This window comes from Hippoglossus hippoglossus, chromosome 22 (genome assembly GCF_009819705.1).
Source record: "Hippoglossus hippoglossus isolate fHipHip1 chromosome 22, fHipHip1.pri, whole genome shotgun sequence".
NCBI lineage: Eukaryota > Metazoa > Chordata > Actinopteri > Pleuronectiformes > Pleuronectidae > Hippoglossus > Hippoglossus hippoglossus.
The window spans coordinates 8897663-8924896 of NC_047172.1; the positions used below are offsets into that span (position 1 = coordinate 8897663).

The 27234-nt window shown below is 41.6% G+C and overlaps 2 protein-coding genes across 2 annotated transcripts; one reads left to right on the forward strand and one right to left on the reverse strand.

Annotated features, from left to right (window-relative positions):
- The first annotated feature begins 59 nt into the window (after window positions 1-59).
- LOC117755962 (TLE family member 5-like) lies at window positions 60-9206 on the forward strand. The gene is made up of 7 exons (XM_034576168.1): window positions 60-468; window positions 3514-3611; window positions 4150-4213; window positions 4570-4614; window positions 4713-4775; window positions 4889-4963; window positions 5091-9206. The coding sequence occupies exons 1-7, from the start codon at window positions 442-444 to the stop codon at window positions 5328-5330; spliced, it is 612 nt and encodes a 203-aa protein (XP_034432059.1). The 5' UTR covers window positions 60-441; the 3' UTR covers window positions 5331-9206.
- Window positions 9207-10957: 1751 nt separating this feature from the next.
- Window positions 10958-26764, reverse strand: LOC117755960 (phospholipid phosphatase 2-like). The gene is made up of 6 exons (XM_034576162.1): window positions 26464-26764; window positions 14744-14895; window positions 14391-14653; window positions 13599-13656; window positions 12622-12798; window positions 10958-12111 (listed from the first exon to the last, which is right to left on the reverse strand). Exons 1-6 carry the CDS (start codon window positions 26546-26548, stop codon window positions 11968-11970), a joined length of 879 nt encoding a protein of 292 aa, XP_034432053.1. The 5' UTR covers window positions 26549-26764; the 3' UTR covers window positions 10958-11967.
- Window positions 26765-27234: the final 470 nt, after the last annotated feature.

The window sequence follows — 27234 nt, forward strand, 5'->3', positions numbered from 1 at the left end:
CAGTTCCGCGCTGTGTCGCAGGGGGGCGCCCACTGCTCCGTCGCTCGGTTTGCTTTCCGGATGAAGCTGCTCTTCTCCCCGCAGCAGAGGAAAGTCGGAGGCTCGTGTGTCAACATCCAGTGTTTCCCCCGGGAGACGTAACGTTAACGCTATTCTTAAAAAAACCCTGACGTCCCTTTGAGGAGCTGCTTTCTTATTCGCCTCTCCAGCCTCGTCTTCATCCTCGCAGGCCGCGGTGCTTGGCAGCGTTGAGACCCGAAGAAGAAGGCGCTCGGCCCCCGCTGCTTTGACGTTAGCTAACGTTATTGTAAACGATGACTGGGTACAAAGTGCGAACGGCGTCTCCGATCGTCTAGTATTATCTGGGGACCTGTTAGCTTAGCCGGCTAGCCTGGTGGTGTCGATCCGAGCGAAGGAGACGAGGCGACGCACACTGCTGACATGATGTTTCCTCAATCGAGGCACTCGGTAAGTTGACGAGTTGAACTTGTCCCGGTTGGAAACCGGAGCAGCCGACGCGGCGGGCTGAGCTAACGCTAGCTAGCAGCCCGACAGCTGACACTAGCAACGCGCTGGCCGCAGGTCGGTCACTGTCAGCCCGGCTCACAATAACCAGACCTCCCGTCTGCGTCGCCTCGCCACGGCGGTGCGGTTACGACACAGCAGAGCAGCTAGCTTAGACACATGAAAACACAGCTAGCTAGCTAGGTTTCTCGGCTAACTTGCCTGTGTGTGTGCGCCTCTGCGTTAGCTAGCGTCCCTCCGAACAGCGAGTGGAAGTTAAATCTGTGAGACTGTGTTTTAATCGGATCTGATTGTTTTAATTCACTGGGGTTTTTTTAAACCATCACTAAGCACAAATGATTTGTGAGGCGACAGTGCAAATACACGGGAAACGGCTAACTTCCATTAAACAGTTTGGACACTCGATTAAAATAAAAAGTCCTTATGTTTGAAATCATTAAATACAAATATTAATGCAAACATAGGGCAGAATTTCAATTAGCATCTGTCAGCCATTAATTAGATCTGAGAAACTAGGAAGCAAAGTTAGAAAAGTAGCTGCTCTTCGTGGCTTAATTACTAAATAATACATTGTTTTATTTTAACTGTAGGAGACGTCTTCAGCAACTAATATCAGATGAGTTACATTGAGTGTTCAGCAGTCAGTGGAGAAAAGCCTCACAGACGTTAGCTCAGGCAGGAAAGAGGTGTGAAATTACACATGGGCCTCAAATGAATCACCACTGCAAACAATGCTGCATCATGTTACCACAGTGTACATGTTAATCCGTGTTAATACTTGGTTTGAACAAGAAAAAAATGAAGCTGAAACTATTAAGGTCGCATCTAACAATTGTTTTCTTTATTGACTAATCTGCCAATTAGTTCCAAAACTGATTTCTATGTCAAATTTCACAGAATAGCTTATAATAGATTTACAAAGTCAAAGGAAACATCTTTATATATCTCCTTTGTTTTAAGCAACAAACCAAAACATAAAAATACTCAGTTTACAATGTTATTAAACATAGAAAAGAAAGTAAATCTCCGTATTTGGAGAAATTAAATAGTTGTCAATTTATTTTCTGTTGATCAATTAATCATCATATTTTTTCAGATCTTGAAAAGTAATAGAAACAAAGAACCACTTATCATTTGAGATAAAGTTTTTCAAACAAGAATACCAAATGTGAATACATCTGGTTTTCATCGCTGTCTGTGTAAAATTAGCTGAATATCTTTGGCAAAATAGTGCAGTTGTGTTCAACCTGCACGCTAAGACTTTGTCCTGAGAACTACTCACACTTTTCTGACATTATATTGATCAGATATTAAACGAAAGAAACAACTAGTAGACTAATCGATAAAGAAAATAATCTTTGGTTGCAGCATTGTTTGATAATTCATAAACCAACTTAGAAAAACACTTCACTGAGCAGAAAACCACAAGTGTACACAAAACAACACAGACCATTAACAGAAGTACCACAACAAATGTTTACTACAGTGTTGTCACAAAAGGTTACATGTGAAGTGTGAAGTAAGAATTTACATACACACTGTTTTCTTCTGCCTTAGTTTCAACATGTGTCGGCTGTTCCACTTTCTAAGGGTTTGATCTTTTCCTGTAGACGAGTTTCCTCTAAACACGGCACGAGTTGAAACCTTTTACTGCTCATCAGCAGTTTGATTATTGATTAATACTTTAGTTTCTCAAGCAGATAAATAATTAGAACAGCTGTTTTCAGTCCCTAAAATATTAATAGTTTGTGATTTTTCTCTTTTTAAGATCACAGTTAACTGAATATCTTTAGTTTTTACTGTTTTTGTAGCTGTGACCTTGGGGTGGATATATTTTGCAGTACTTAACAATGAATCAATTAAATAAAGAAACTAATGGGCAAATTAATTGATAATGGAAGAACATATTAGTTAGTTGCAGCCTTAAATATTATGATTAATTGTTTAGTTTAAATAATTGCAGAGAATTTAGAATTTAAACAAAAGAAATCCCCATAAACCCTGATGACATCTTCGGATAACTTGTTTTTTCTTTGATAAAAGACCTAAAATGATGGTGGCTCATGTTTTTTCTTCTAATTATAACCCTTGATTAACTGATTAAAAATGTAGAAATATGCCTTTTCTGTAGCCCAGCAGTTAAGAATCTTTTCCTGACAAAAACACTTCTTTATCGATTCTCACAGTTTATTCTCTCTCAACTAATCAGCGAGCCAAGTAGTTCCAGTATTTATTTTACATTTCAAAAGCAAATCACTGCAGTGTGCGTTTTTGGCTGCAGAGATTCGACCTCTGTGTAACCGACTGACTCCATCATTTCTGTTTAGTCCCATAATCCCACTGGAAACCTCTTGCCCTCGTGCCGTTTATTTAGAGAGTAATGAGGGTTTAGGGCACAGGATAAACGCTGGATTACAGCTCTGGACTGATGTTGTAACTGTTGTCTATACATAACCAGCCTCTCGCATATGTTCGGCATGGACACACTTTAATCTCGCCTTCTGTAAACACATTTCCTCAATCAAGACTTTTATTATGTTTTTCTTTGAGAGGATTGTTGCATATCAGTTTGTCAAAGCTGTTAAAGGTATCTCTGCTTTTTTGGATAATTGCGAGGTGACCGTTCTTTCCGGTTTGAACCACACAAGTCAAACATACCGTTTTCTCCTTTATCTCAATTTACACTGAGGCTGAGTTCAGGCTGACCCTCATTTTAACTGTCCTCTCAAAGGGTTAATCCCAGAAGTCCAACTGCTGTTTCTAAACAAACCCAAACACATTCTCTGATTCCTTTCTTGTTGCACAGGTTATGGTTTAGTAAAGCAGAAAGGCTGTGTAATTAAACTGTAGTATCAGATGACCCATGTGAGTTGTGGTCCAGCACAAGTTGTAATAAATTAAGATGGAGAGATTACATTTTGTATTTGTCTGCTGGGATCCTCGTGAGTAAACGCAAACTGCTCATGTTGTTGTTTTTTGTTTCCTCAGGCGTCCTCTCAGTCCGGTCAACCTCTCAAGTTCACCACTTCTGACTCCTGTGACCGCATCAAGGATGAGTTCCAGTTCCTGCAAGCACAATACCACAGGCATGCAGAGACACACGCACACACACACACCATTGTTATAGGAAGTGAGGATTTGAGCTCCATTTTAGTTTCCACAAGTCTTACACTCGACGGAGAACTTGAAGTCTCGTCTATACTTAACTAGACTTCTGATGCATTGAGGCGGTGGCTCAGGAGATAGAGCGGATTGTCCACTATACATGTGGTTGGCGGTTCGATCCCGGCCTCCTCCAGTCTGCTTGACGATGTGTCCTTGAACAAGACACTGAACCCCAAAAGTGCTATGTGAATTTGCGTATGACTGGGTGAATGCGACTTTCCAAGCGCGATTATAAAAACAGTCAGTTTATCATTTAGAATTAAAAGATCAGCAATAAAATGTGGATGTATTAAATTTGTACCAAGTCTCTTGTGTGTCTGTATTGTGGGTTGTTAAATACAGGATATAGGTTAACAGTTTAAAAATCATTCATCTTCTAGAATCCAGCTGATGACATTTTCACTTGGATATCTTCATTCTAGCTGTCGTCTAATGCATCGGCTTATTCTCTGTTAACAGTTTGAAGTTGGAGTGTGATAAACTGGCCTCTGAAAAGTCTGAGATGCAGCGTCATTATATCATGGTAAGTCTGGGATCGTACCTGTGCAGTGTGATGTGGCTTTTTTAGCAGATGAATCTGACCATCATGAAATGTATCCCACAATATTTTGAGATGTGTTTACCACTGATGTTTTTAGTTTCCTATTTCCAGTGACATTTTTCCTGCTTTCGCCGTGTTTGAAAGTGCTATAAGAAAATGTCTTATTTGGTTTTGTGGAAACATGCGCTTAATTTACTAACTATACTGCCCTGATCTTGATATTTCATCATCATTGTACATATAATGACTCAAAACTGAAATATACATATTCTCTTCTGTCTGAAGTTATTTCTCTTTCTTTTATAACGTTTGTCTCTTTCTCCCTCTGTTTATTGTAGTACTATGAAATGTCTTACGGGTTGAACATTGAAATGCACAAACAGGTAATTATCCTCCCCTGTAACATATTTTTCTTCTATGATCTCAGCTTTTGTAGATATCAGGTCAAATCTATTTTCTCACATGAATTTTTCCTTTGCAGGCTGAAATAGTGAAGAGACTGAACGGGATCTGTGCTCAGGTGCTGCCTTACCTGTCACAGGAGGTAGGGACACGGACATCTTCACAAATGTGTCACAATAAGAGTCAACAATTCTGCACACCTACTTATTCCTTTAGTATCGGGGCATGTATGACCATGTTGGTTCTATGTTCCAGCATCAGCAGCAGGTGATGGGCGCCATAGAGCGAGCAAAGCAGGTCACACCTCCTGAGATGAACTCTATCATACGGGTGAGCTTTTATTTTGCTTACTTTACGTGTATGCGTGTTTCTAAGGCCGCTTTCAGACATGAACTTCAACACAGCTTAAAATGTAATAACTGACCTTTTCGTATCTTAATCATTTGTATGTTTTCAGCATCAGCTCCAGGTGCAACACCTGCCCCAGCTCCAGGGCCTGGCCCTGCCTGTGACCCCGCTCCCCCTGGGCCTCACCCCTCCCTCCCTGCCCGCCGTCTCCTCCAGCTCTGGCCTGCTCTCCCTCTCGTCCATCCTGGCCAACTACTCCCACGGCCAGGCTCAGGTGGTGAAGGAGGACAAAGCCAGGGAAGCGGCAGAGAGAGCACCCAGAGGAGACGACGGGGATAAGTCAGACTAGTGTCGACACAGTGAGGAGGTTTGGAGAGGGAGGAGGGGTGTTGTGAGGTGTTGAGAAAAGAAAGGTGAAACTGTAACTGTAAATGGAGATTGATGTAAGTCTGGCTGCCTGTCTTGAGTGTTGATGAAACCGCAGGGATGATGACGAGCAGAAAAGACGGCGTTGAAGCTTTTGGATGTGTTAGAGATTGAAACTGCTGAATGGTTGAGAGCGTGAGTTCTTCTTTAGTGGTAATAGACTCAGTTCAGGCTTCTAGACTTAGAATAAATGCTTTTTCTTTTGTGTAAGCCACTGTTGTTAGGCTTAACCGAGATAAATGTTTTCCCATCTGGAGAAAGCGCTGCGGCTGAAAGCTAACAGCAGTCTCCCACACATGGATCTGCCTCTCACAGGTTTATTTTTCTTCTTGTTGTTATCAGATCTGTATTCAATGTTTATTTTTTTTCTTTAAGTCCCTCAGATTGTGTCTTACTGGCTCCTGTCTGCCAGTCACTGTAAGGAGTTTTAACATCTCAGCTCCCTGTAACTCCTTTTTCCTCATTGCATGACGTACAATAGCTCAATATCACCTTTCTCCAAAAATGTCTGGACCGTAGACTGTAAATAAACATGGACGACACGTCTCCTCTTGCTCCCGTTGCACAAAAATTAAGGATGAAATATCCCGGATATAGGTGCCACCATTTTGCACTTTTAACGTAATTTGGAGTCTGTGCAGTAGTGATCCTGGTATGGAGCTGTGCTATTGTGTTTCCGCCGATAAACACACTCGTCCAATTGCAAGTCAGTATCATCTGTCAGTCATGATCTTTCACCCTGTTTTTTTAAACCCCCACTGGAAAAATGAGCACTTGGACATACAAAAGTGTGATAAGAACTACCTAAAGTGACAGAAACCATCTTGAAGAAAATTCAATTTGGCGTGTACTTGACTTTTTAGTTTAGTCCATGTCCTACATCCACCAGGGGGAGCTGTCTTGTCGTCCATCTTTATAAACAGTCGGATTACACAGACATTGTGCATCGGAGCCAAATTAAATCTTAGCCGATGATGTTAAATGGGATGTTTTTAAAGGGACATTTCACTTATCCTGTGCTTTCAAACCCTTCAAAAATCCTAACCCATTATTTTCATACCAACCACTGGATGCATTACCTTTAGCTGTGTACCTCAGTCCCAGAGAAATGGGATTTTATTCCATTAAAAAACCCTATAGTTTGTACAAATGGTAGTTCATTTGTTTAATAGGCCGAGCTGCTGCTGCTGCTGCTACACGCGCTACATTTAATGGACCATGACTCGTCTGTAAATGACAAGAATTTACACTCTGAAAGAATTGACTTTATTTTGACATGTTGTTTTCGTGAAGTTAAAGACAGGCTATGATTAGTCTAGAGTTGTCTGTGTGTGTTGGAGTGAATGTGATTGGAAAGAAGAAAACATGTTTAATTTAAATTTTTTTTTTTTTAAAGCACCTTTTGTATTTCCCTCACCCCCCCCTCTGCATCAGTCAGCCCTTTCTCCCTTTTGCTTGTCTGCTTTTAAATCAAACTTGAACGGGATCTAAACTTCAGAACCAGACGGTGGAAACCAACAGACGAGTGTTGACTGTATTTCTGTAAGTTCACCTCAGTTTATACTGAGACTGTGTCAAGCACCTGTCTTTTCCTACCTTGTGTGTGACTATAAGGGGGTATCCTCCTCTTTTCTTTAGTTTGTTTCATTATTTTGATTAAGAATGTGTCCTGAGTGAGTGGCTAAAGCTCTGAAAGCAACAGCAAACGTGCGTAGGCTCAGAAAAAACTAAGTTATTACAACCACAATTTGTGCTGGTGACCAAATTCTTGTTCCCTTACGATCACAAAAAAACAAGCAGTAGATTTTCAAACAAATTCTTTGTCCCAACTCCAACGCTAAATAAATACCAGTTCTAGAGTTTAAACACAATCTTCTTATCTTGATAGTATACTCTTCTTATGGTCCATATACAAGAAATCAATGCAGGTAATGATAATAGATCAGCGTTTCTTATCCAGATAATTTTTACTTTTGTACGGTGATATCTGGTTTAACTAGAACAGCACTCGGAGCGATAACCTCAATCCTGTAGTTCCTACTGTCGACATAACAAAGAAGGAAGGAGGTGGTTTCATAGGTAAAACATTTATTTGTCATAAAATTTAGTTTAATCTGCATTCGCAACAAAATGGGTTTCGTCTTCTCAGGCCCAGGCCCCTTGAAGGATGGGGATACCTTCACCAAGGCTAACAACCTATCCCGCCTTGTTAAAGTGAAGTTTAAGTGTAATTGGTTCATTCCCTACATCTCCAGAAAATGCATTGGAATTCAGTTCAGTAGTCTTTTCCATAATCCTGCAAACCAACAAACAAATGCTGATGAAAACATACAGTAACCTCCTCGGCATAGATAATTATCATCGTCCACAATTTGTTTCCACTGTTTAATTAAAGACTACTAAGATATTTTTTTCTCTCTCGCGCGTATAAAAAACAAATTTCACTTTGAGCAGATGTTCCACGGTGAGGAGAGACATAACTAAATCTGTCACTGTCTTTGAGGAGAAATGGTTCAGCATATCCGACCATTAGTCAAAGTAGGTGTTGGGTTTTTCGTGATTTCACGCAGGAAGTGTGACAAAGTGAAGAATGCAGCTGGTCATGCTGAAACACTTGATTTGTGTACTGCTGATGGACACTTTCATCTCATAATGCAATGCACAAAGTAAATGGAGGAGAACCGATATTATTTTAGGAATTTAAGTTGGGAGTTTTCAGTGGTTTTCTAAAGTTTTTTTATCCTGAATATAAAACTTGTACTGATTTCTTGTGTACTGACTGTAAAACGGTTTAAAGGTTGGAATATAGCGCACACTGAATGCTGTTGGTCTTTAGTATGGAAATGGGACAACAGGGGGCAGCAGTGCTCTCATTAGTGTGAAGACGCTCACAAGCCTCTGAACATCCGCAGAGAGTCGGTGTGATGAGTTCACATCATCGTGACCGCTCTTCTCCTCTCGTCTTCACGTTCTGACCGTCGGGCCGAGCCGCTGTCACCCCCCCCCCCCCCCCCGTAATGTGAGCGCTTGCCAGAGCTTTGACACCCCACCTTTTTAATGTCTGAGCACGTCCAGGATCTGCGCTTGAATCTCTCTCTCTCTCTCTCTCTCTCGGTGTGTATTTTAATTTGAAAAGCACTTAAGTTGTGGCTTGGTGCTCGTTTGTTTTCCTCCTTCCTGTCTGTGCTAGTGTTGGGGAGCTGCAGGGTTTCCCTTCCCTGGAGATTTTCGACTTTAATATATCGAGTGCGGAGAACACATCAGTTTGTCTTTTGCGCTCTTTATGCTGACGTCAAGTCTCTGTAGAAAAACCTCCTTTGGCAAAACTCAGACATATGAATGGTATGTGTGTTTGTTTTTGCTGTGAAGGGCCAATTTGTATACATATGAATATATCAATATACATATTTTTTAAAGCATTTTTGTATGTTTCAAAGCTGCTTTTTAACGTGTGTATCATGGAAGACTTAAGTGTTGTATGTGTGCATTACAAGCCTACAGTAAGAGAGGCACAATGTTGTATACCATGTCGTTTTTCCTGTTTTTTCTCTCCCATTCTCTCAGTAGGCAGTAACACTTAACATTGTTTTCTAGGTTTGTAAATGTTTTATTCCTTTTTCGGTGCAAAGAAAATCCAGTTTAATGTGTTTATGAACACAGTCTCATTTTAAGAAAAATATCTGGGGCAAAAAAAAAAAAAATGTAAACAAGCAACCGTGTACTCTTAATGAGAATGAATCAACCTTTTAGCAGTAAGGAAGCTTCTCTGGTGCCTTACAAATAAAAGATGTGATTGCGAGTGGTCCGTTTGTCTTTGCATGTGGGAGCAACACTGAAGCAGTTTGAAGGACAGAAAGGCGACGAGTCAGGAAATGTAGCGTCTGATCAAAACGCTCAGGGTGAGAGTCGACTCCTCCGCAGCTTCGTGAAGTGATGTGTGGTTTGAGGTTCGGTCGACTTGGACGTGTGTTTTGAGGAGTGAATTTGATTACAGGCGTCAGTGTAATAAAAAAAAATGACAAAGAATTCCCTTCAGATTGGTAACAGCTCTGTGGATGAGTCACCACACAACCATGACCTCCAGAGTTCAGTTTGAGTTTCCATCTCATCCTAAAGCTTTAGAGACAGACTGCACACAACCTGACCAGCTACTAGCTAAAGAATATTTTTCTTAAATTCATCAGGTGACCCGACACCTGACGTCCGTGTCAATGCTTTGTGTGTGTGTACTGTTCACAACATCCAATTCATAGGAAGAGTACGTCAGTGTTGATTGTAGCTCATTGCAAAAAAAAATTAAAGCTGCTTTAAATCATGGAATCAAGCAAATTGCAAAAGAAATAATTAAAAACATTGTTGAAGGTTTGCAAACATTAAAACTGAGCCCCGTCTTCTCAGGGTCTCTGCTCAGGGCAGGACACTGATTCTCACAACAAAATGTCACTTTATTAGAGTGACTTCTGCTCCTGAGGCAGATGAATTATGTGTTTCACCTTCTCACTGTGCTTGCACAATAAGCATTTCAATTCTTATATAACCTTTGTTTTACTGCTGTTGAAGAAAAGGATATTGTGATAGTTATTGATATTGTTTTATTGCCTTATCTTTGTTGTTCTGGTTAATCACTGACACTTGGACAGTTATCGTCCGCAGAAAATATTTGGTATCACTGAAAAAATATTGTGCCAACTTAAAACAAATTACTAAGTTAACACAGTTGCATACTTTGATTTGAAATAACTTAATTCATTCGTGTTGCCAGTTAAATATTTCTTTCTTTTCAGTTTAGAAAGTCGACTATTTGAGATCAATTCCAAAATAATCGTTATTTGAGTGTTGCCAAAATCAGATTCCTTCTGCAGATAAGAATCCTTAAAGCTGAGACCAACATGTTTACTAATAACTAATGTGAGATGTACTGAGCATTTTTTTCCTGTAATGTCTTGTTGCCTCTTGGCTGACACATTCACTGACACTGATATTTTGCAATGAATATACGGACTTGGCAGAGTTATCCAGAAAAACTGGAAACTTATCCTGGAAAAAGGCAGAATCTGTCATTGACATCAGATTCGTCATTGATGTGAGCAATTTGTTCCACTCAGTCGATAAGAGGGGGTGGCTGAACTTGGATGAATGAAACTAAAACTATCTGCATGACATCATAGCCATTGAGCAAAGCAACTAAATATTTTTACGATTTAGGTTTAAAAAGCAGGTCTTGGCATCATTGTGAATTACAAATCCCCCCCATAGAGGATTATTCCTGTGCCGAAGAAAAAGGAAATGAGAATGTGCAGCTTTTTATTTTTTTTTTGTAAACCAGCCTGATGTGGCTCAACAGCTCCATTCCTCTCCTGCTGAGGAATCCAACATGCAGGTCCAGACGTGAAACGACACGCCACCGCGTTTCTGTTGTGCATCGTTTTCACCGACCACAGTGAGAGAACACCTTGGTGAAAAGTTACTTTCACTCTCATGCACCATCACCACAAATCACTCATTAACATTTCCCTTCTTTCCCGTACGATTGAAATAAGCACACACAGATGATGTTCTGGCTTATGTTTATGGAGAAGTTACACATAAAAAACATCAGGGTGAAGTAAAGATACGATTACATTATGTGCAGGTTCACAATAGGTTACACGTGATATAGAGGAAAGGTCCGTGAAGGTGTTTTTAGTTTGTATCCGAAAGTAAAAGCAGACAAAAGAGTGAGTTTATGGGATGAATACGCTCCAGTAACTTCTCCATTTGTCCTCGGTTGTTGTTTTCAAATCATTTAATAACATTTTGTTTCTTTAAAAGAAGAAAAACATCCAGAACAAAGTTTCACGGTGACTCCTCTGTAAAGTAGTGGTAATAATATCATTCTTAAAAGCTACAGTTCATTAGACGAGTTCTACACACAAATAAAAGCATGTCAGCACTACACTGTGTGTGTGTGTAAGTGATGGCTGGATCAGTCCATCATTATCACATGCACACCTTCTAAAAGATAAAGACACGAGGGAGGGACAGGTGGATACAAACTCGCTCCAGTGTAAGTAAAATAAAGTAACAAAGTAGAAAACATTCAGTCTCCAAGGTTTCACATCAGAAAAAATGGATTTGTTGGCATTTCTTTTGAAATCTTGTTGTAGTCTTTGCTCCATTTATCATCAAGACTCACGGCGTAAATTCTCACCCAACAAACCTGAAACTTTATTTTCTGTAAAAAAAATCCTAAAAACATTTATGTATATATATATATATATATATGATCATTGCACGCTTACAAACCAAACACGCTTCACATCTACACAAAAACACCATAAATCAGTCTTGACTGATCACACACCCAAACTGACAGACACGCAGGCGATGGAGCTTCTATTCCGACAGGTTATAGCAATCTGAAAGTGTTGGGAGGTTCCGGAGTGGAGAAGGTCTGGTCTGAATATCCAGTTAGTGGTTACTGCAGTGTGTTGTGGTTATTTTCTTTTTCAAAACGCACGACTTTTGGTGACCGCTGTTGGGGCACGTCGGCCCAGGTCAGTGAGAGTTCAGTCACGTGCTCATACGGGACCAGAGTAGTTGTTGTGGTTCTGCGAGTCGCGAGGCTGCGGGCTCGGCTTCCGCTCCAGGTGTTCGATCTCCGTCGTGTCTGGCGGCGTGCAGGGAGGAAGTCGCTGCTTGAAGAAGTCGGAGACGTAATGAACCTGAGTGAAGAAATATGATAAAAAGTCAACTTCAGAGATGATGGTGAAGTAAAAACAACACAGTATAAACACATCAGTACTGTAATGAACACTATCTTTGTCAAACGTAACACTTTTCTTTTTTTTAGATGGATTTATACAAATATTTGTACTTTGAGGTCAGGCTTCTCGCCAGAATCAAACCAAGAGCATTGCAGTTATGAAATAAACCTATTATTAAAAATTGTTATTGTCAGGTCTGATTTCAGCTCTGTGAGAATATTTGATGCTTTAGTTACAGTGTTGTCGAACATGTTGAACTGCAAATCACAGCCTCAAATTTTTTTGCTTTAGGTTATGATAATGAAGTAAAAGTTAATTGGCTATTGAATAGTGACATAATCGTTTAGATTGGTTGCGTTCTTATTAATAAACCCATGTGTTTTAACTTTTTTAAGTTTGGGGTTTCTTACGGCCATTTTCCTCGTAGCTTTTTTATACAAATGACAGAAAACACAAGGTCACACTCACAGTGAGCACAGCGATGAGCGCCCCCTGCAGCAGCCCCACCAGCACGTCGCTCCAGTGATGTTTGTGGTCCGAAACACGCGTGTATCCCACGTACAGAGCAAACGCCACCAGGAAGAACTGGATGGTCGGTCGAACCAGTCGCGTCCACTTCCCCTGCATCCGGGCATGGAGATAGAGCTACACACACACACACACACACACACACACACACACACACACACACACACACACACACACACACACACACACACACACACACACACACACACACACACACACACACACACACACACACACACACACACACACACACACACCATAAACCATTTTAAAACCTCTGTATTTGTAACTTATATACACTATATAGACGATAGGTCTGATTTTCACGGGAAATTATAATTGAACAAAATCGACAAGGTTTGTTTTTACATTTATGCATCTAAAATGAAAGAACGACCAAATCCTGACCCCAAACTTATCTAATGAATTAACACCCTTAAATTCAAACTAAATACTTTCTAACTGGAAAGGATTTAAGCCATATAAAAAATGACCAAAGTTGGATTTATTGAAATATTAAAAGTTTAAATGAATCTTAAATCTCTGCCGTTGGCTTAAAAACTTAACAAAACATAAACAAAGATGTAAAACTGTTATCTAGCAAATATCCGTATCTGATGAGTTCTTATCTCCGACCTTGTCATTGGTGCTTTTAGTGTCGAACTATGCAAAGTGAGAATTTGAGAATCTGCAGTGTTCCGGCAGACATATGCAGAGTATTGCAGGATTAAAACCGTCCACTCTGTCATCTTCCGTCCATTGTGCCGTGTGTTGCTTTACAACAATGATGTTTTTAGAAGCGGAGCCACGTGTCCGCGATGACCACCTTCCCCTGTTCGGAGTCACTTGTGGGTGTTTTTGGTAAACACACGTTTCACAGCCAACAAATGTCTCACGGCAATGACGGCATCACTCACCGACAGAAAGAGCATGCAGTAGATCCCGAAGGACGAGTGGCCGGAGTAGAACGATAACCTGAGGGAGACCAATGGAAACAGAGAAGAGAATTAACACTCACATGTTTTTAAATCAATATTATGACGAAGTGAAGAAGAGGAGGAATCAGTCTGAAGTTTATTACCCACCTGCAGTTTCATTAATACCAATACATGATGATTTTAACTGCATCAATACGATTTTTACCTCCACCACAGTTGTGTTTCTATTGCTGGCAGGATTACGCAAAAACTACTAAACTGATTTTCTTGAAACTTGGTGGAAGGCTGGGGTAAGGACCAAAGAAGAACCCATCAACTTTTGGAGTGGATTCGATAAGGGGAGTTGATCCCCCCCCCCGTTCCTTTAACATTGCCACAATTTGGTATTTTTTAAATTTATGTCAATTTCTCAAGAAATAATGAAAAAATCAAGTAGATCTAAACCAAATATGTCAACTGCCAATATTTATAAATCTGTATGAGTTGGATGTTTCTGATCCAAACTCAGCCACATTGATAATAACATATTTAATAATTAACAATTAGTAAGTCTTGAGTTGTTCCTAAATGTGAATAAATGCTGTCATTATCGACTGTTGGTCTGCGACAGAAATTACGTTATTTATTCATTTTTCCAAACCTGTTCATTTCGTTTAGCGTGTACAGTCAAGTCATTTCAGAAAATTGATCCGAGAGGTAAAAATTCATGACCTGACAAGATCTACTCCGACACTACAACTATGGTGGTGGTGGAGTGTTTGAGTGAAGCACCTGGATTCAGTCACGTTGCGGGGGTTTCCCGTGCAGTTGATGTGCGTCATGTATCCGTTACAGCTGACCGGGGCGCACACGGCCAGGAAGTTTGGACGGGGACGGCCGATGGTGAACTTGGCCAGGTCGGTCAGGGATTGGCTGACGGCTCCTCCGAACAGGAAGGTGCCCACCACCTTGTAGAGAGCGGACAGGTACTGGTTGAACTGGGAGTTGGAGTGGAGCCGTTTGGTGTGCACCAGGTACGCCTCTCCCGTGGTGATCTGAGAGGGAAATACAGAGAAGTTTGAGGTGAAATGTGGCTTTGATGGTTTTGCTTTTCTTTGGGTGTAACCAAATCATCATGGACTCACGATGATGATGGAGCAGGAGATGGTGACTGCAGCCATGGCCCCGTGGGAAATGGTGTCTCTGCGGTACGGACGGCTGATGCTCTCGTCATCGCAGTAGATTCCTCTCTGGTACGGGCTGAACGTCAGCGTCAGGATGGCCGAGGGCAGAGCGGCTGCAGAGAGAAGAGATGAATTTTACGCAGCCGTTTTCTTCCCAAAACAGTTCAACCTTAGTTTCATCAGGCCACAAAACATTCCCCCAGCAGTGTTAAGGAGCTCTGTGGCAAACTTTAGACCTCAGTGATGTTTGTTTTTAAGAGCGATGCCTTCCCCTGTAATGACATTCCCTGGACTCCATGCAGATGTGCACCTTGATGTGCGTATGGCAGGCTCATTAACACAGATGTTAACCAGCTGCAGAGATTCCTTTAAGGCTTCAGCTGTTAGTCGGGTTGTTTTTGACCTCATGGACAACTCAAGGTTTTTTCAGAGACCCTCCAAAAAAAAGAAAAGGCCCCTAATGTTTGTTTAAAGTGATGATGAGAAGTGAAGACAGGGATTTGACTGTCGCCTCTGGGAACCACAATGTATTGTTTTGTGCTGTCCACAAGGGGCGCTGCAACAGCATAGGCAAAGCGTGGGGCCCTGAGCTGAGAGGGGGCCCCCCCAAGAACAGCTGATTAGTCCACAGAAAGGATCATTTTGTGAGAAGCCCTTTGATTGGTTATGTACAGGAGACTTGATCGACACCATGATCAGAAAGCCCCTAACGAGGCCCCATGACACAAATTTTCTGATAGAAACTTTGTAGTGTTATAGGTTTGTTTGAAAAACATTTTTTTGTGTATGCGAAATACAACGACATCCGATCTGAGTTTGGGGAACAATGTGGTTTGGTATCATGTTTTTCTTGGGTTCGGGCCCCCAGGTCCCTTTCGCCCGGTGCCCCCCTAAAGTCCTGTGAAATGCTCCTGGCCGGGGGCCCATCCCGAGAGCAGCCGAGACCCTTCAGTTCCGCGCCGACAAGTCAAACATGAACTTCAGCACAATGAGGTGCAGCTCAGGAAACAGCTAAGAACACAGCGACGGACTAATCTGTTGGCTTTGGGCAGGAGGCTCCACTCTGCCAAGTAAATGAATTTGTCATCAGTCGAGCTCAGTGGCAGCGGCATCACCTCTGCACGGCAGGAACCGCGCGTCACCATGGAAACAGGCAGGACAGGATAACCATGACCTTTGACACGGGGGCACCTTTTGCACAGTGAAGAGCCTGGGAGCCGAGGATTGAACCAGGACACACACACACACACACACACACACACACACACACACACACACACACACACACACACACACACACACACACACACACACACACACACACACACACACACACACACACACACACACACACACACACACACACACACACACACACACAACATGCTGTAAATCCTACAGAAGGTTTTAAAACTCATATTTATTGTCCGTGCAGTGAGAAATATTTGGTATGTGTGTGAAGACAGACACCAAACATTGGGTTTAACAGTTTCTCTAAGTACACACAGACAGACACACACACACACAGACGCACATAAACCCGTCTCTTAAATCTGAGCAGGACAATAGTCCAATCGACAAGAGTGATGTCAGGAACTTTCTACACTACAACCTTTAAATAGTTTTCCTGTTTTCACTGCACTTCGCTGAAGCTGCCGGAGCCAATAAGAGCGAGCGATGGACGGAGTTTGTTTTTGTAAGCAGGCGCCGTATATTTACTGGGTGATGCCATAAGAGCGGCTCAACAATAACAGATTGCTTCCTTCCTCCAGAGTGTGTGACCGTCACTCTGACTGAATGAAACCGCACAAGGATACGTCCCGGACAGGTAATTTAGTGACGGTAATTCCCCCGTGATGTCATGCGTGCATGTGGCGAAGAGTGGGAATTCAGTCTGAGGTCACACACACACACACACACACACACACACACAGGCAGTCTGTCAGGAGCAGGTGTGACCATTTATACCCAGCATTTCCTCTTCTCCACTTCCTGCTACATAAAAAACCATAAAGTACATTAAACAAATTTTAACGTCACCTCAGCAGAGTTCATACTTCATGTAACTCACCTTAGATTCAATCAAACTGCACCAAATTTCACAAACTCATAGATATCAGTCCCCTAAATGTACATTCAAATAAAATATCAAGATCTATGATTATTCTGAAAATGTCAAAAACATGATCCGGATCTCCACAAAAATCCTGCAGTTCTTTCTTGGCCCATGTTCCATCCTTCAACCCGTATTTTGGAGAGATCAATATACTAGTTCATACATAATGCTGCTGACAGATAAACAAGCTAACAGACAGGGATGAAAACTTAACTCATTTGACCTTAACTGGTCGTATAGAATATTATATTGATGTGTGTACTTCCTGGTGTGTTGCTCTCTGGTTACATGCAAAGTTAAAGGCAAACTGCCGCCTAATTTGCTGAATGTAATTCAAAAACCTTGCAGCAAATACTGGAGAGTTTGTTACATTTTTTAATCATTCATTTTATTATTTAGGTTTTTAGTTTTAGGTGGTTCTGGACTGAGAGCAGCTCTAGAGAATATGACCTGCTCATGTCAACATAGATATGTTCTGTGATTAACATGAGAAGAATGCAGCAAGATGCCCCGAGGACAATTTGAATAGCCTCCAAACACCGGATGTGATATTTGTCACCATCTCGGAACAAGTGCCACTAATGATCGTTGATGACGAGCAGTTTATTTTCTTTAGAACAGGAGGCCCCTCCCTCTCAGAGTTCATTATTCCAGCAGGTCGAGCGTGCTCACAGCTCCACTTTGAACTGTGGCCATTGTTTACTCTGCAGGGTGCAAGGATAACACCGAGATAAGAGCCTGCTTGTTCCACAGGTCTCTGGAGGCTCCACGCTGCCAGGGTGGAGTGGACAGAGTTGGGCAGTGACACACACACACACACACACACACACACACACACACACACACACACACACACACACACACACACACACACACACACACACACACACACACACACACACACACACACACACACACACACACACACACACACACACACACACACACACACACACACACACCTTATCGAACAACAGACTCAGTGAGGATCAGGCCCAGCGAAGTCGATGCCCCTCCACCCCCACAGTGAGTTCCTATTATCTGAGCAGGACGGGCTGTTTTTATCTGCTCTATTATTCCAGAAGACCTGGTATGTTTTTATAGGTCTGTCCTGGTGGGGCTGCTGCCCCCCCCCCCCTCCCACAGGCTGTGTCACACACCGGCTTCATTCCCCAATTCAATAACTGGTCCTTTCTCCTTTTTATACACATATTAAGCTTTTTTTAGTTTTTCCTTTCCTCAGAAACAATGGCAGAGACGTCACACACAAGCGCATTCACGGAAAACACGAATGCTAAACTAAAAGAGCCACACAAAGAAAAACAACCACAGGGGAAGTGAGCGACACTTCCGTTGTGGTTGTATTTCTGATGTGTGGTTTTTGCATTCGTGTTTTACGTTAATGCGCTTGTGTGTGATGTCTCAGCCGCAGCATTCTAGTGTCTTATGTAGGTTTTGAATGTTTGTAAAAGTTCTGCAAAGTTAGAAAGCCCAAAGTTCACAGTAAGGGGAGCTCCTCTCCTTCGCAGAAAACACAAGCTCCTGAAGCTCCTGAAACACGTCGCTGGTAGTCGGCTGACACGTCCGCATCACGATGGCCCAAAACCAAAACTGTTTCAGAGGTTGAAAAGAGATTGAATATCAAAAGAAAATGCCTATGATCAAAAAATGGGTTCCGAGATGCAGCAGTGGGAAGTAATTTACTAAATTCAACAGATCAACAGTTTTGAAATTAGCTTATTCGCTTCCTTTCTGAGAGTGAAACGAAAAGATGGATTCCACTCCCACGGTAAACTGGTGAGTGGAGGTCATGTGGCTCAGGTCAACTTGTAACGTAACTGAGGTCATTGTACAATCAATTTTGGTTTGGGCTAATGACTCTCAGTGCCTTGTTGATTTGCAGGTTGTGAATTTACTACCACTTAAGTAGTAAAAGTCTGTTAGGAACTCTTAAAAAACATCTTTGTTTCCCCCTCATTATTATAGAATATTCTCACTTTATTTATTTTTGTCGTTTTCTTTATTGCTTCCTCAGTGACATTTTCCTTCCTGTGTTTTCTTCCAGCCTCAAGATCCGTCCATAATTCTTTTCTGTCTTCTTCACCATCAATACTTTTACTTTTCTCAGGTATATTTCAACTCCTATTAGTTATTTTACTATTAATAACATTTACTGGAGGATATTTGCTTGTAATAAAAATGTATTTTTTATTCTAATCTGACATTTTACAAGTAACTTGTACTCTAGCATCTGCCCTCAATGTAGAAGCTGCTCTAATCTCTCTTTATAAAAGAGACAAACACACACACGAGTTTCTGCTGAGTTTCTGCCTTCAGTCCGCAGGAGAGATAATAAAAAAAAAAGAAGGAAGAAGGGAAAGTATTGTTTTACGCTTTCACAATCTCCACTGGAAAGAGCGCAGCCCTGATTTCTCTTTGAGAAAATAAACACGGTGGAATCTGGGATCAGACACAAGTAAAACTTCCCCTTGACCCGTGACCCATCGGGAAGCGGCAAGCGTTCCTGTTTTTCAGCTCTCAAGACGAGAGTCCGAGCCGCACTGTGACTCCCACACGTTCACTGAAGAACCTCGTACAGGCGACAGTTCTGTTTACGAACATTTGTCCCACGTCAAATCTCAGCAGACGACTGTGAGGTCTGTGGGTCGGCCGCGGGACCTCGCAGTTTGTTGGCTGACGGGGATCCGTGACTGGTTCACCACATCACACTGAGGTGTTCAGATAAAGCCAATATTTAACTTGAGGATTTTTCTTTTTGTTTGTTTTGGAATCTTATTTTAGACATTAGCCTTTCAATGCTGCGTTTGTTCCATCCTGCGATACAGAGAAATCGCCTGTTTAAGGCCACATGTGACGTCTTTATGCATTTTGTTGACGCAGCTTTTGTTTTCAGCACAATAGCCATCATCGCTCATCTTTTATTTGGAAGGGTTCATCTACAAAGAAAGTGCTTTACTTCCTGTGAGGCCGGGGGGTTTTCCTGGGAAAGTCCTGCACGACTGAGTGATTAGGAATTCTTTCCTTTTTTTTTTTTCTTCAAAAAAAGTCATGTACAATGAAAACTCAAGTTGATTTAAATGAAATGCTTTTAGATGTGGAATTGTTATTTTAAGTTCAATAAACTAAATTCCAAGTTTATTTAACTTAGAAACATTAGTCTGTGAAGATTTTCATGTTCGGTATAAACTTTTTGGGGATTTTACAAATACATAAACAACATATCCTTACTAGTTAATCATCTTTGAATAAAGTATCTAACAAAGATTATTACATATTAAACAGCTAATTTAACACGGTCTCACAGTTCATAGTGGAGCATTTGTCTTCAGCCTCTTTCCTTAATTCCCTCTCATGGACGATGAAGGGTGACGAGCATTGAGAATAAAATAATCAGCAAACTGATTATGTATTGATAAGGATCAGTACGTGTTTCTGTAATGGACTGTATTGATATTGTATTGATTGTTCCGTCTAATCAACCACTCAAAGCTCTTCACACTACAAGTTTGATTCACTCATCCCTGCACATATTAATACAGCACTTCTGTGCAGCACCTTTTCTATCACACCAGCTATACACCGTCAGCACAATGTGGAGTTCATTATCGTTCCCAAAGACATTTCCACTTGAAGACGGGAGGTGCTGGGGTTCAAACCATCAACCCTCTGGTTTGGGGACGAACCGCCACAGCGTCCCACAGTGGACGTCATCTTTAACTGAGGGTGACAGCTAACGACGCTCACACTTGAACTATACTGCACCCAGCTACCAGAGGGCGATGAAGACACTTTGGCTTCACTTTTGGGAAATGTGGTATCGTTAGTCTTTATAAACAGTCTTTGTTACTGACGTCTGCAAAGTGAGAGGGAAAAACTGACGCTGACTTTTAATCTAAGACACAGAAAACTGAAATAATTTGTAATAATTTAACTTCCTCTTCCAAACAACCACCACAGTGCTGAAAACACGCTCTGAAACCATCACTCTCTCACAAACACACACATCTCATTTTCACACAGGAATGTCAAGGAGCACAAGTCAACACTGTCTACTTGACTTTGACAAACACTTGGCAAAAGCAGACTGTGTGTGTGTGTGTGTGTGCGTGTGCGCGCGCGCGTCTCAATAAAACAGTTGAAGGAGCAGCTTCCCCTCAGTGAAATGTTGCTGCGGAGATAAACAACAACAGCTGTCTCTGTTTCACATCTGAAGAGTTTCTGTGACTCTTCAGTCAAATCATAAGCTTGTAATGAGAAGTGAGAGTGGACGTGCACACGAGCAGCTGATCCTCACTGACAATCTTCACCTTGACTTTGTGCCACTGAACATTTGTGTATGTAAAGCTGAGATAAGTTGACTGACAGAAAACTAAATCAACACCAACATCCTGTCTGAGGCAAACATGTGATACATTAAACTACAATGTTGCTTTAAAATGCTTAATATTGGTGTCGAACATTTTTTTATTATAAAAAATAAAAATAAAAAAGTATTTAAACCGAAATAGCTTTTCATGCTTAAATGTACAATATGCAGCTTCCGTCTCTAGGGGTCTCTCAATCATAACAACAAAAAGACCTAGTTTGATGATGTCGTGAAGCAGCATGGGATCATGGGAGTTGTTGTCTTCACCGCCATTGCCAATGAAAATCTACCAGATGCGACTCAGGAACAAATCACAGATGAGGTAATGTAATAAAGTTTTATTCATGTTACGCAGCAAACGGAAAAGAATAATCTTGATCCCAGAAATGACAGGCTCACAGTGTTTTTCCTTCGTCTTACGTCATTTGCCCTGAAAGTTGTACCTTGAATACAATTGGGGATTTCTCTGGGTTTGAACATTGTTGGAGACATTTTGGATAATGGAAGTACACAAGTCAACAAAATACAGTATCCAACATAGGTCTAGTTGTTTTTGGAAATTCTTTAAAAAGGCCTGAAGCTTGGACTGATGTGACTGCAACGTTGTTTGATTGTTATATAATATAATACATTATAACTGCTGAAGGGAAAGAGTTCAGATAATGAATCCCACAAACCAAAAGCTTCAACTGTAAATCTTATTTGTGTGAAGCTGCAATTTCATAAATGTCCTTTTGACTCTGGATTCGATAAATAGAACACAAACAAACAGAGGCATCAGAGTCGTAAGAGAACTGCGATGGTTAAACTATGATCCCAGTGTGTGTGTGTGTGTGTGTGTGTGTGTGTGTGTGTGTGTGTGTGTGTGTGTGTGTGTGTGTACAGCTGGGCTCAGTCTCTCTGACAGGCAGCCAGGAGGACTTCAGCTCTTCAGTGTCTCTTTATGTCCAAACTTTATGACTGAGAACATTTCAGAGTTGAGTTCAGACGGTTTCATCGTGAGGATTTAAACTCAAACAGGAAACAGAAGGGTTTTTTTTTTATAAACAAAATAGTTTGACATGTTGGGAAAGAGGTTTATTCACCTCGTTCTCGAGGCTACAGACTAAAGGGGATACGGATGCTGCCATCATGCACTTGTGACGTCATTTGGAGCCAGAGTATTTGAAGTAGTGATCGTGGTGTGTAGCCACTATGCTAAGGTCCCATCGATAGACACATTCTAAGCGAGCCAGTCTCAGCTGTCAATCATGTTTCATCTGAACACTTCAGAAAAATGTTATGCACTGCAGTCAGCCACCAGGAGGCGATCAAGATGTTTTGGCTTCACTTTACTGGAGCTTTCTTATCGTCTATCTTTATATACAGTTTATGATATTTATATAGTCTATGCCTTGGTTCTGTCCAAAGGTACAAAACAGAGACACATCAATCTTTTCATCTTAGCGTATTTCCAAAACATAAAACTATTCTTTTAAAAAGGAAACAAGACCAGTTTTTACCCTTCAAGTTGTTTTTGCCTTTTGAAAACATCAAGAGATTTATTATATGTTCTCGACAGAGTTCAGGTACACTTCATGTCAAAAGGACAAGATAGGGACCAAGGAAAAAGTGAAACTATAAGATGAACAGAGCAGCCTGTTCCCTTTATTATTAAAATTGTGGTCATTTTACTGATATGCAAAATGTAGCCTTAGCCTGAGAGTGTGAGAACACACGTCCTGCTGTCGTGGTGTCTGTGTCAAACCTGCATGTGCAGCAGTGTGTGTGTGTGTGTGTGTGTGTGTGTTTTCTAAACCACACTAGGAAGTTGTGTTGTATCTACTGTGCAGTGGTAACAAATAATGGCAGGATGGGGGTTTGACTGCAGAGAGGAAGAGGGAAAAATGAAACACTGAGCAGATTCAGAGATCTGTTACAATCTGAGCATTCAGCACATTCCTACCGTATCACACACACTCACACGTTTGTACATCTATCTTAGTGAGGAAACTTATTGGCGTAATGAATTCCTTAGCCCCCCCACCCTAACCATCAAAACTAAATGCCTAACCCTAAGACTAACCTAATTCTATCTCAAAACCAAGTCTTAACCCTCAAAAAGCCAATTGAAAAAGTGAGGATCGGTCAAAATGTCCTCATTTTGTAGGTCTATGCTTAAAACTGTCTTCACAAAAGGCATAAGTACAAGTACACACACGCGATTACTGCTCCTATAGTCTGATAGAAGGCAAGGTAAACTTTTGGGGATTTTATTATTTTATTACTTTCTCCCCCTCTTTTCTACCCACCTCTCCTCAATTATTACATTTTTCTTGATCAAGTTACAATTTGAGATTGTCAGACATGAAGATTTGATGCTTTGATTGATAATTGGACAAAAGAAATTTCATATTTGATTTGTCGAAAACATCTTATTTTCTGTGATTGTTGACTTTATGATGTTTAATGACTATAGCAGTTTGATTTCTTAATTAGTTAAATAATAGTCTCAGTTTATGAACGGCAGGAAAAAAAGGTGAAATGGGACGATTTTAAGAAGCTGAAACCATCAAATATTTGACATTTGTTATCAAACACTTGACAAAACGGTGGCAGATTCATTTAATTTTGCTGAACTATTCAACTGATCTTTGCGGCTGTGGTTTGATCATTAGATTCACATCATTATAATGTATCTGTTAGTGTTGAGCACAGATCACATCCTAACGTTACATAATTCTATTTACTTGTATTGGTTTCAAACTATTGAAGTTTGTCGATTCAGATGGGTTTTCATCTAGTAAAATCTATCTATAGACAGAGTGTGTAAAAAACTAAAATCACCACCTACTTTACCTCTGAGCTGCACTGACTCACACAACATGAGTCAGGGCACAAAACCTCAAATTATATAAAAAATATTTTCAATTTTGAAAACATGTATGACTGACTTTCACACCCATCTGACTGAGATGAACTTCACGCTTAGTCAGCTGAATACTTTGTAAACTACTCGTCATTAATCACAGCAGGAAAAATGACACCACATCCCTGACTTGATTTCACAACAGTGGGATTTACTGGACTTAACTCTAATGTTCTTTCTGCATGATTGCTTTCATTACTTTAGTCCCAGGATGTCATCGACTCTGCCGTCTGCAACTTAACTCATTTTTAAATAGAATCAGTTCGTCACCACGTTTAAGAAATCATTATCGTTTCCTTCAGGGTTGTTAAGCAAGAAATGAGTTTATACAAGCTTTAAAGAAAAGTGAGGGGGGGCAGATGGTGGACTCCTCGTCAGTTGCACACACACACACACACACACACACACACACACACACACACACACACACACACACACACACACACACACACACACACACACACACACACACACACACACACACACACACACACACACACACACACACACACACACACACACACACACACACACACACACACACACCTGAGTTTATGTGGAGTGAGGAGGGAGGTGAACAGGAGAACGGTCATTATCATTCCTGTCAGTGACCAGATGGGTCCACAACTGGAAACACACACAGGTTTGCACAACTATCATTGTTAGGACTTTTACAACCAAAATGTGACAAAATTATATCCAACCTGAACCTAACCACAGTTTACATCTTACCCCTAACTTTAACCAGGAGCTCAGAACTGATGTTTAGCCTCATTAGGACCAGAGGTTTGGTCCCCATGAGGTCCACTGGTCCTGACAAGGTCAGTCCTGGAGAAGGTCCCAAAAGGGTGACCAAAATTAGTGGACACACACACACAGGTTTGCGCAGCTGTACTTGTTAGGACTTAGTATTGACTTCCATTGATTGTGGACAGCCTAACCGAAACCTTATCCCTCACACACACACACACACACACACACACACACACACACACACACACACACACACACACACACACACACACACACACACACACACACACACACACACACACACACACACACACACACACACACACACACACACACACACACACACACACACACACACACACACCAAAATACCCTCGGAACATCAATCAGCGAGAACCAAAATTGGCCCTCAAACTATAGAAAGACACACAAACACACACTTCACAAGCATTCCGCAAGTTCTACTTTTGACCTCATAATTCACACCTAAGAAAAACATCTACAGGGAAACTTAAAAGAAGAAATTGACTTTGCCGTCAATCTCCCTTTTTTTTTTTCTTCATAAGTCTCGTGCTGTGAGCGGCTGGGACATAAAGTAGAAGCTGGAAGATGTCAGCTCTGTTAATGACTTGGTGTCAACTTCAGAAAGGAGAGCAGGTCGCAACAACCATGTTTGTTCCCTGTATAGTACTCATCGCATATATAACATGCACCACCAAAGAGCCCACCCTCTGACACACACACACACACACACACACACACTCACACTCACACACTCACACTCACACACTCACACTCACACTCACACTCACACTTTGCAAAACAGGATTTTTACTGTCACAGAGAGAGATTCATGGTGGATGATCTTTGCTCTTCCTCCTGACCCCAGGTTTTTTTTTAAAAAAGGGGGCCACGAGGTGCAGGAGGGAAAAATGTGCAAACAAGCATGGAAGCATTCACAGAGACTGGAAATAATTCATCATCAGAGACAAGTAGAGATGCAGAACACACAACCGAACACAACTCAATCCAATGAGCAGCCGGAAATCAGACTGTGTGTGCATCACCAACTCTGTAAAGCCTGATACTGAGATAAGATGCTGTGTTGTACCTCAACCTGAATGATTTTATGGAAAATTCACAAACACAAGGATCCAGCAGTGTTATTGCTCCAACACTGTGTTTGGCCTATTTGAACAAGATAGAGACAAATGATGACTTGCAGAGTTCAGTTGTGCTTCTGAGTATAAAATGACTGTCTGCGTATTGTGCAAGTTTTGAAAGCTGATCATGGTTATCCAAACATGAAGTTAGCACCCTCTCCTGCTCTTGCACAAAGCTCCATGAGGCAACATGTGTGTGATATATCTATAAATCAGTGTCAGTGTTGGGCAATCCCGCGCGTCGCTGCGCAAACTTCCCAACACAAACTGGGGTTTTTATCTCAATCTAAATCCTGATGGACGCGCATGAGATGAGCTGTGGATCAGCCATGTTGTCAGTAGAACACAACTCACCCACAGTCACGCACAGAATATCCACCACGATCAAGATCAGCTTCTTCCTCCCCTGCTCGCTCATGGTTCCTCCTACAGCGTCCATTCGCTTTCATTAATTATAAAAGAAAAGCGCGTTTAAAAGCAGAAAGTGTCGCAGTGAAGAAATGGAAGAAGCAGCTGGAGGGACTCTCGGGGGGGGGACACCATGAGGACTAGTCCACCCAGTCCTTGTTCTTCCGGCTCCTGTGAGTACCTGTCGGCCGCGCGTCTGTCTGTCTGCGCTGCGTCGCTTCAGGTGAGCAGCAGCTGCGTCCTGGGTGGAGGCCGGCCTCTTTACGCACGGAGGGGGGGCGGTGGCTGTGGGAGGATTCCCCCCCACACACCCCTCCTCTCTCTCCCCCCACACCCACACCCACACCCACCCACACACACACACACACACACACACACACACACACACACACACACACACACACACACACACGTGACTTCATAGGACCATGCCTTACAGTCATTTGCTGGATACTTACTTTATAATTACTAACCCTCACCTTAACTATAGCATGAACCTAACCTGAACCTAAGCATAATCTAAGCCTACCGACTTTATTTAACTTTTTCTATACGGGGCTTTTTGTTCCTATAAGAAAGTGGAGTCCCCATAATGTGAGTGTGTTGAACAGATTTAGGTCCCCACAACACGAGTTATACCTGGACCACACACACGTACTTGCATCTTGGTATGGACACTCTAATGTAAACCTAATTTTAACCTGATACCTTAAAACA

What these genes read in the sequence shown, in the direction of transcription:
- LOC117755962 (XM_034576168.1), top strand. Translation starts at nt 442, where the DNA reads ATGATGTTTCCTCAATCGAGGCACTCG. An exon ending in ACATTGAAATGCACAAACAG is followed by an intron (nt 4,615 to 4,712) that starts GTAATTATCCTC and finishes TTTCCTTTGCAG; the next exon opens with GCTGAAATAGTGAAGAGACT. An exon ending in TGCCTTACCTGTCACAGGAG is followed by an intron (nt 4,776 to 4,888) that starts GTAGGGACACGG and finishes TCTATGTTCCAG; the next exon opens with CATCAGCAGCAGGTGATGGG.
- LOC117755960 (XM_034576162.1), bottom strand. Translation starts at nt 26,548, where the DNA reads ATGGACGCTGTAGGAGGAACCATGAGCGAGCAGGGGAGGAAGAAGCTG. An exon ending in TATTCTGTGCGTGACTGTGG is followed by an intron (nt 14,896 to 26,463) that starts GTGAGTTGTGTT and finishes TTCTCTCTGCAG; the next exon opens with CCGCTCTGCCCTCGGCCATC. An exon ending in ACTGCATGCTCTTTCTGTCG is followed by an intron (nt 12,799 to 13,598) that starts GTGAGTGATGCC and finishes GTGTGTGTGTAG; the next exon opens with CTCTATCTCCATGCCCGGAT.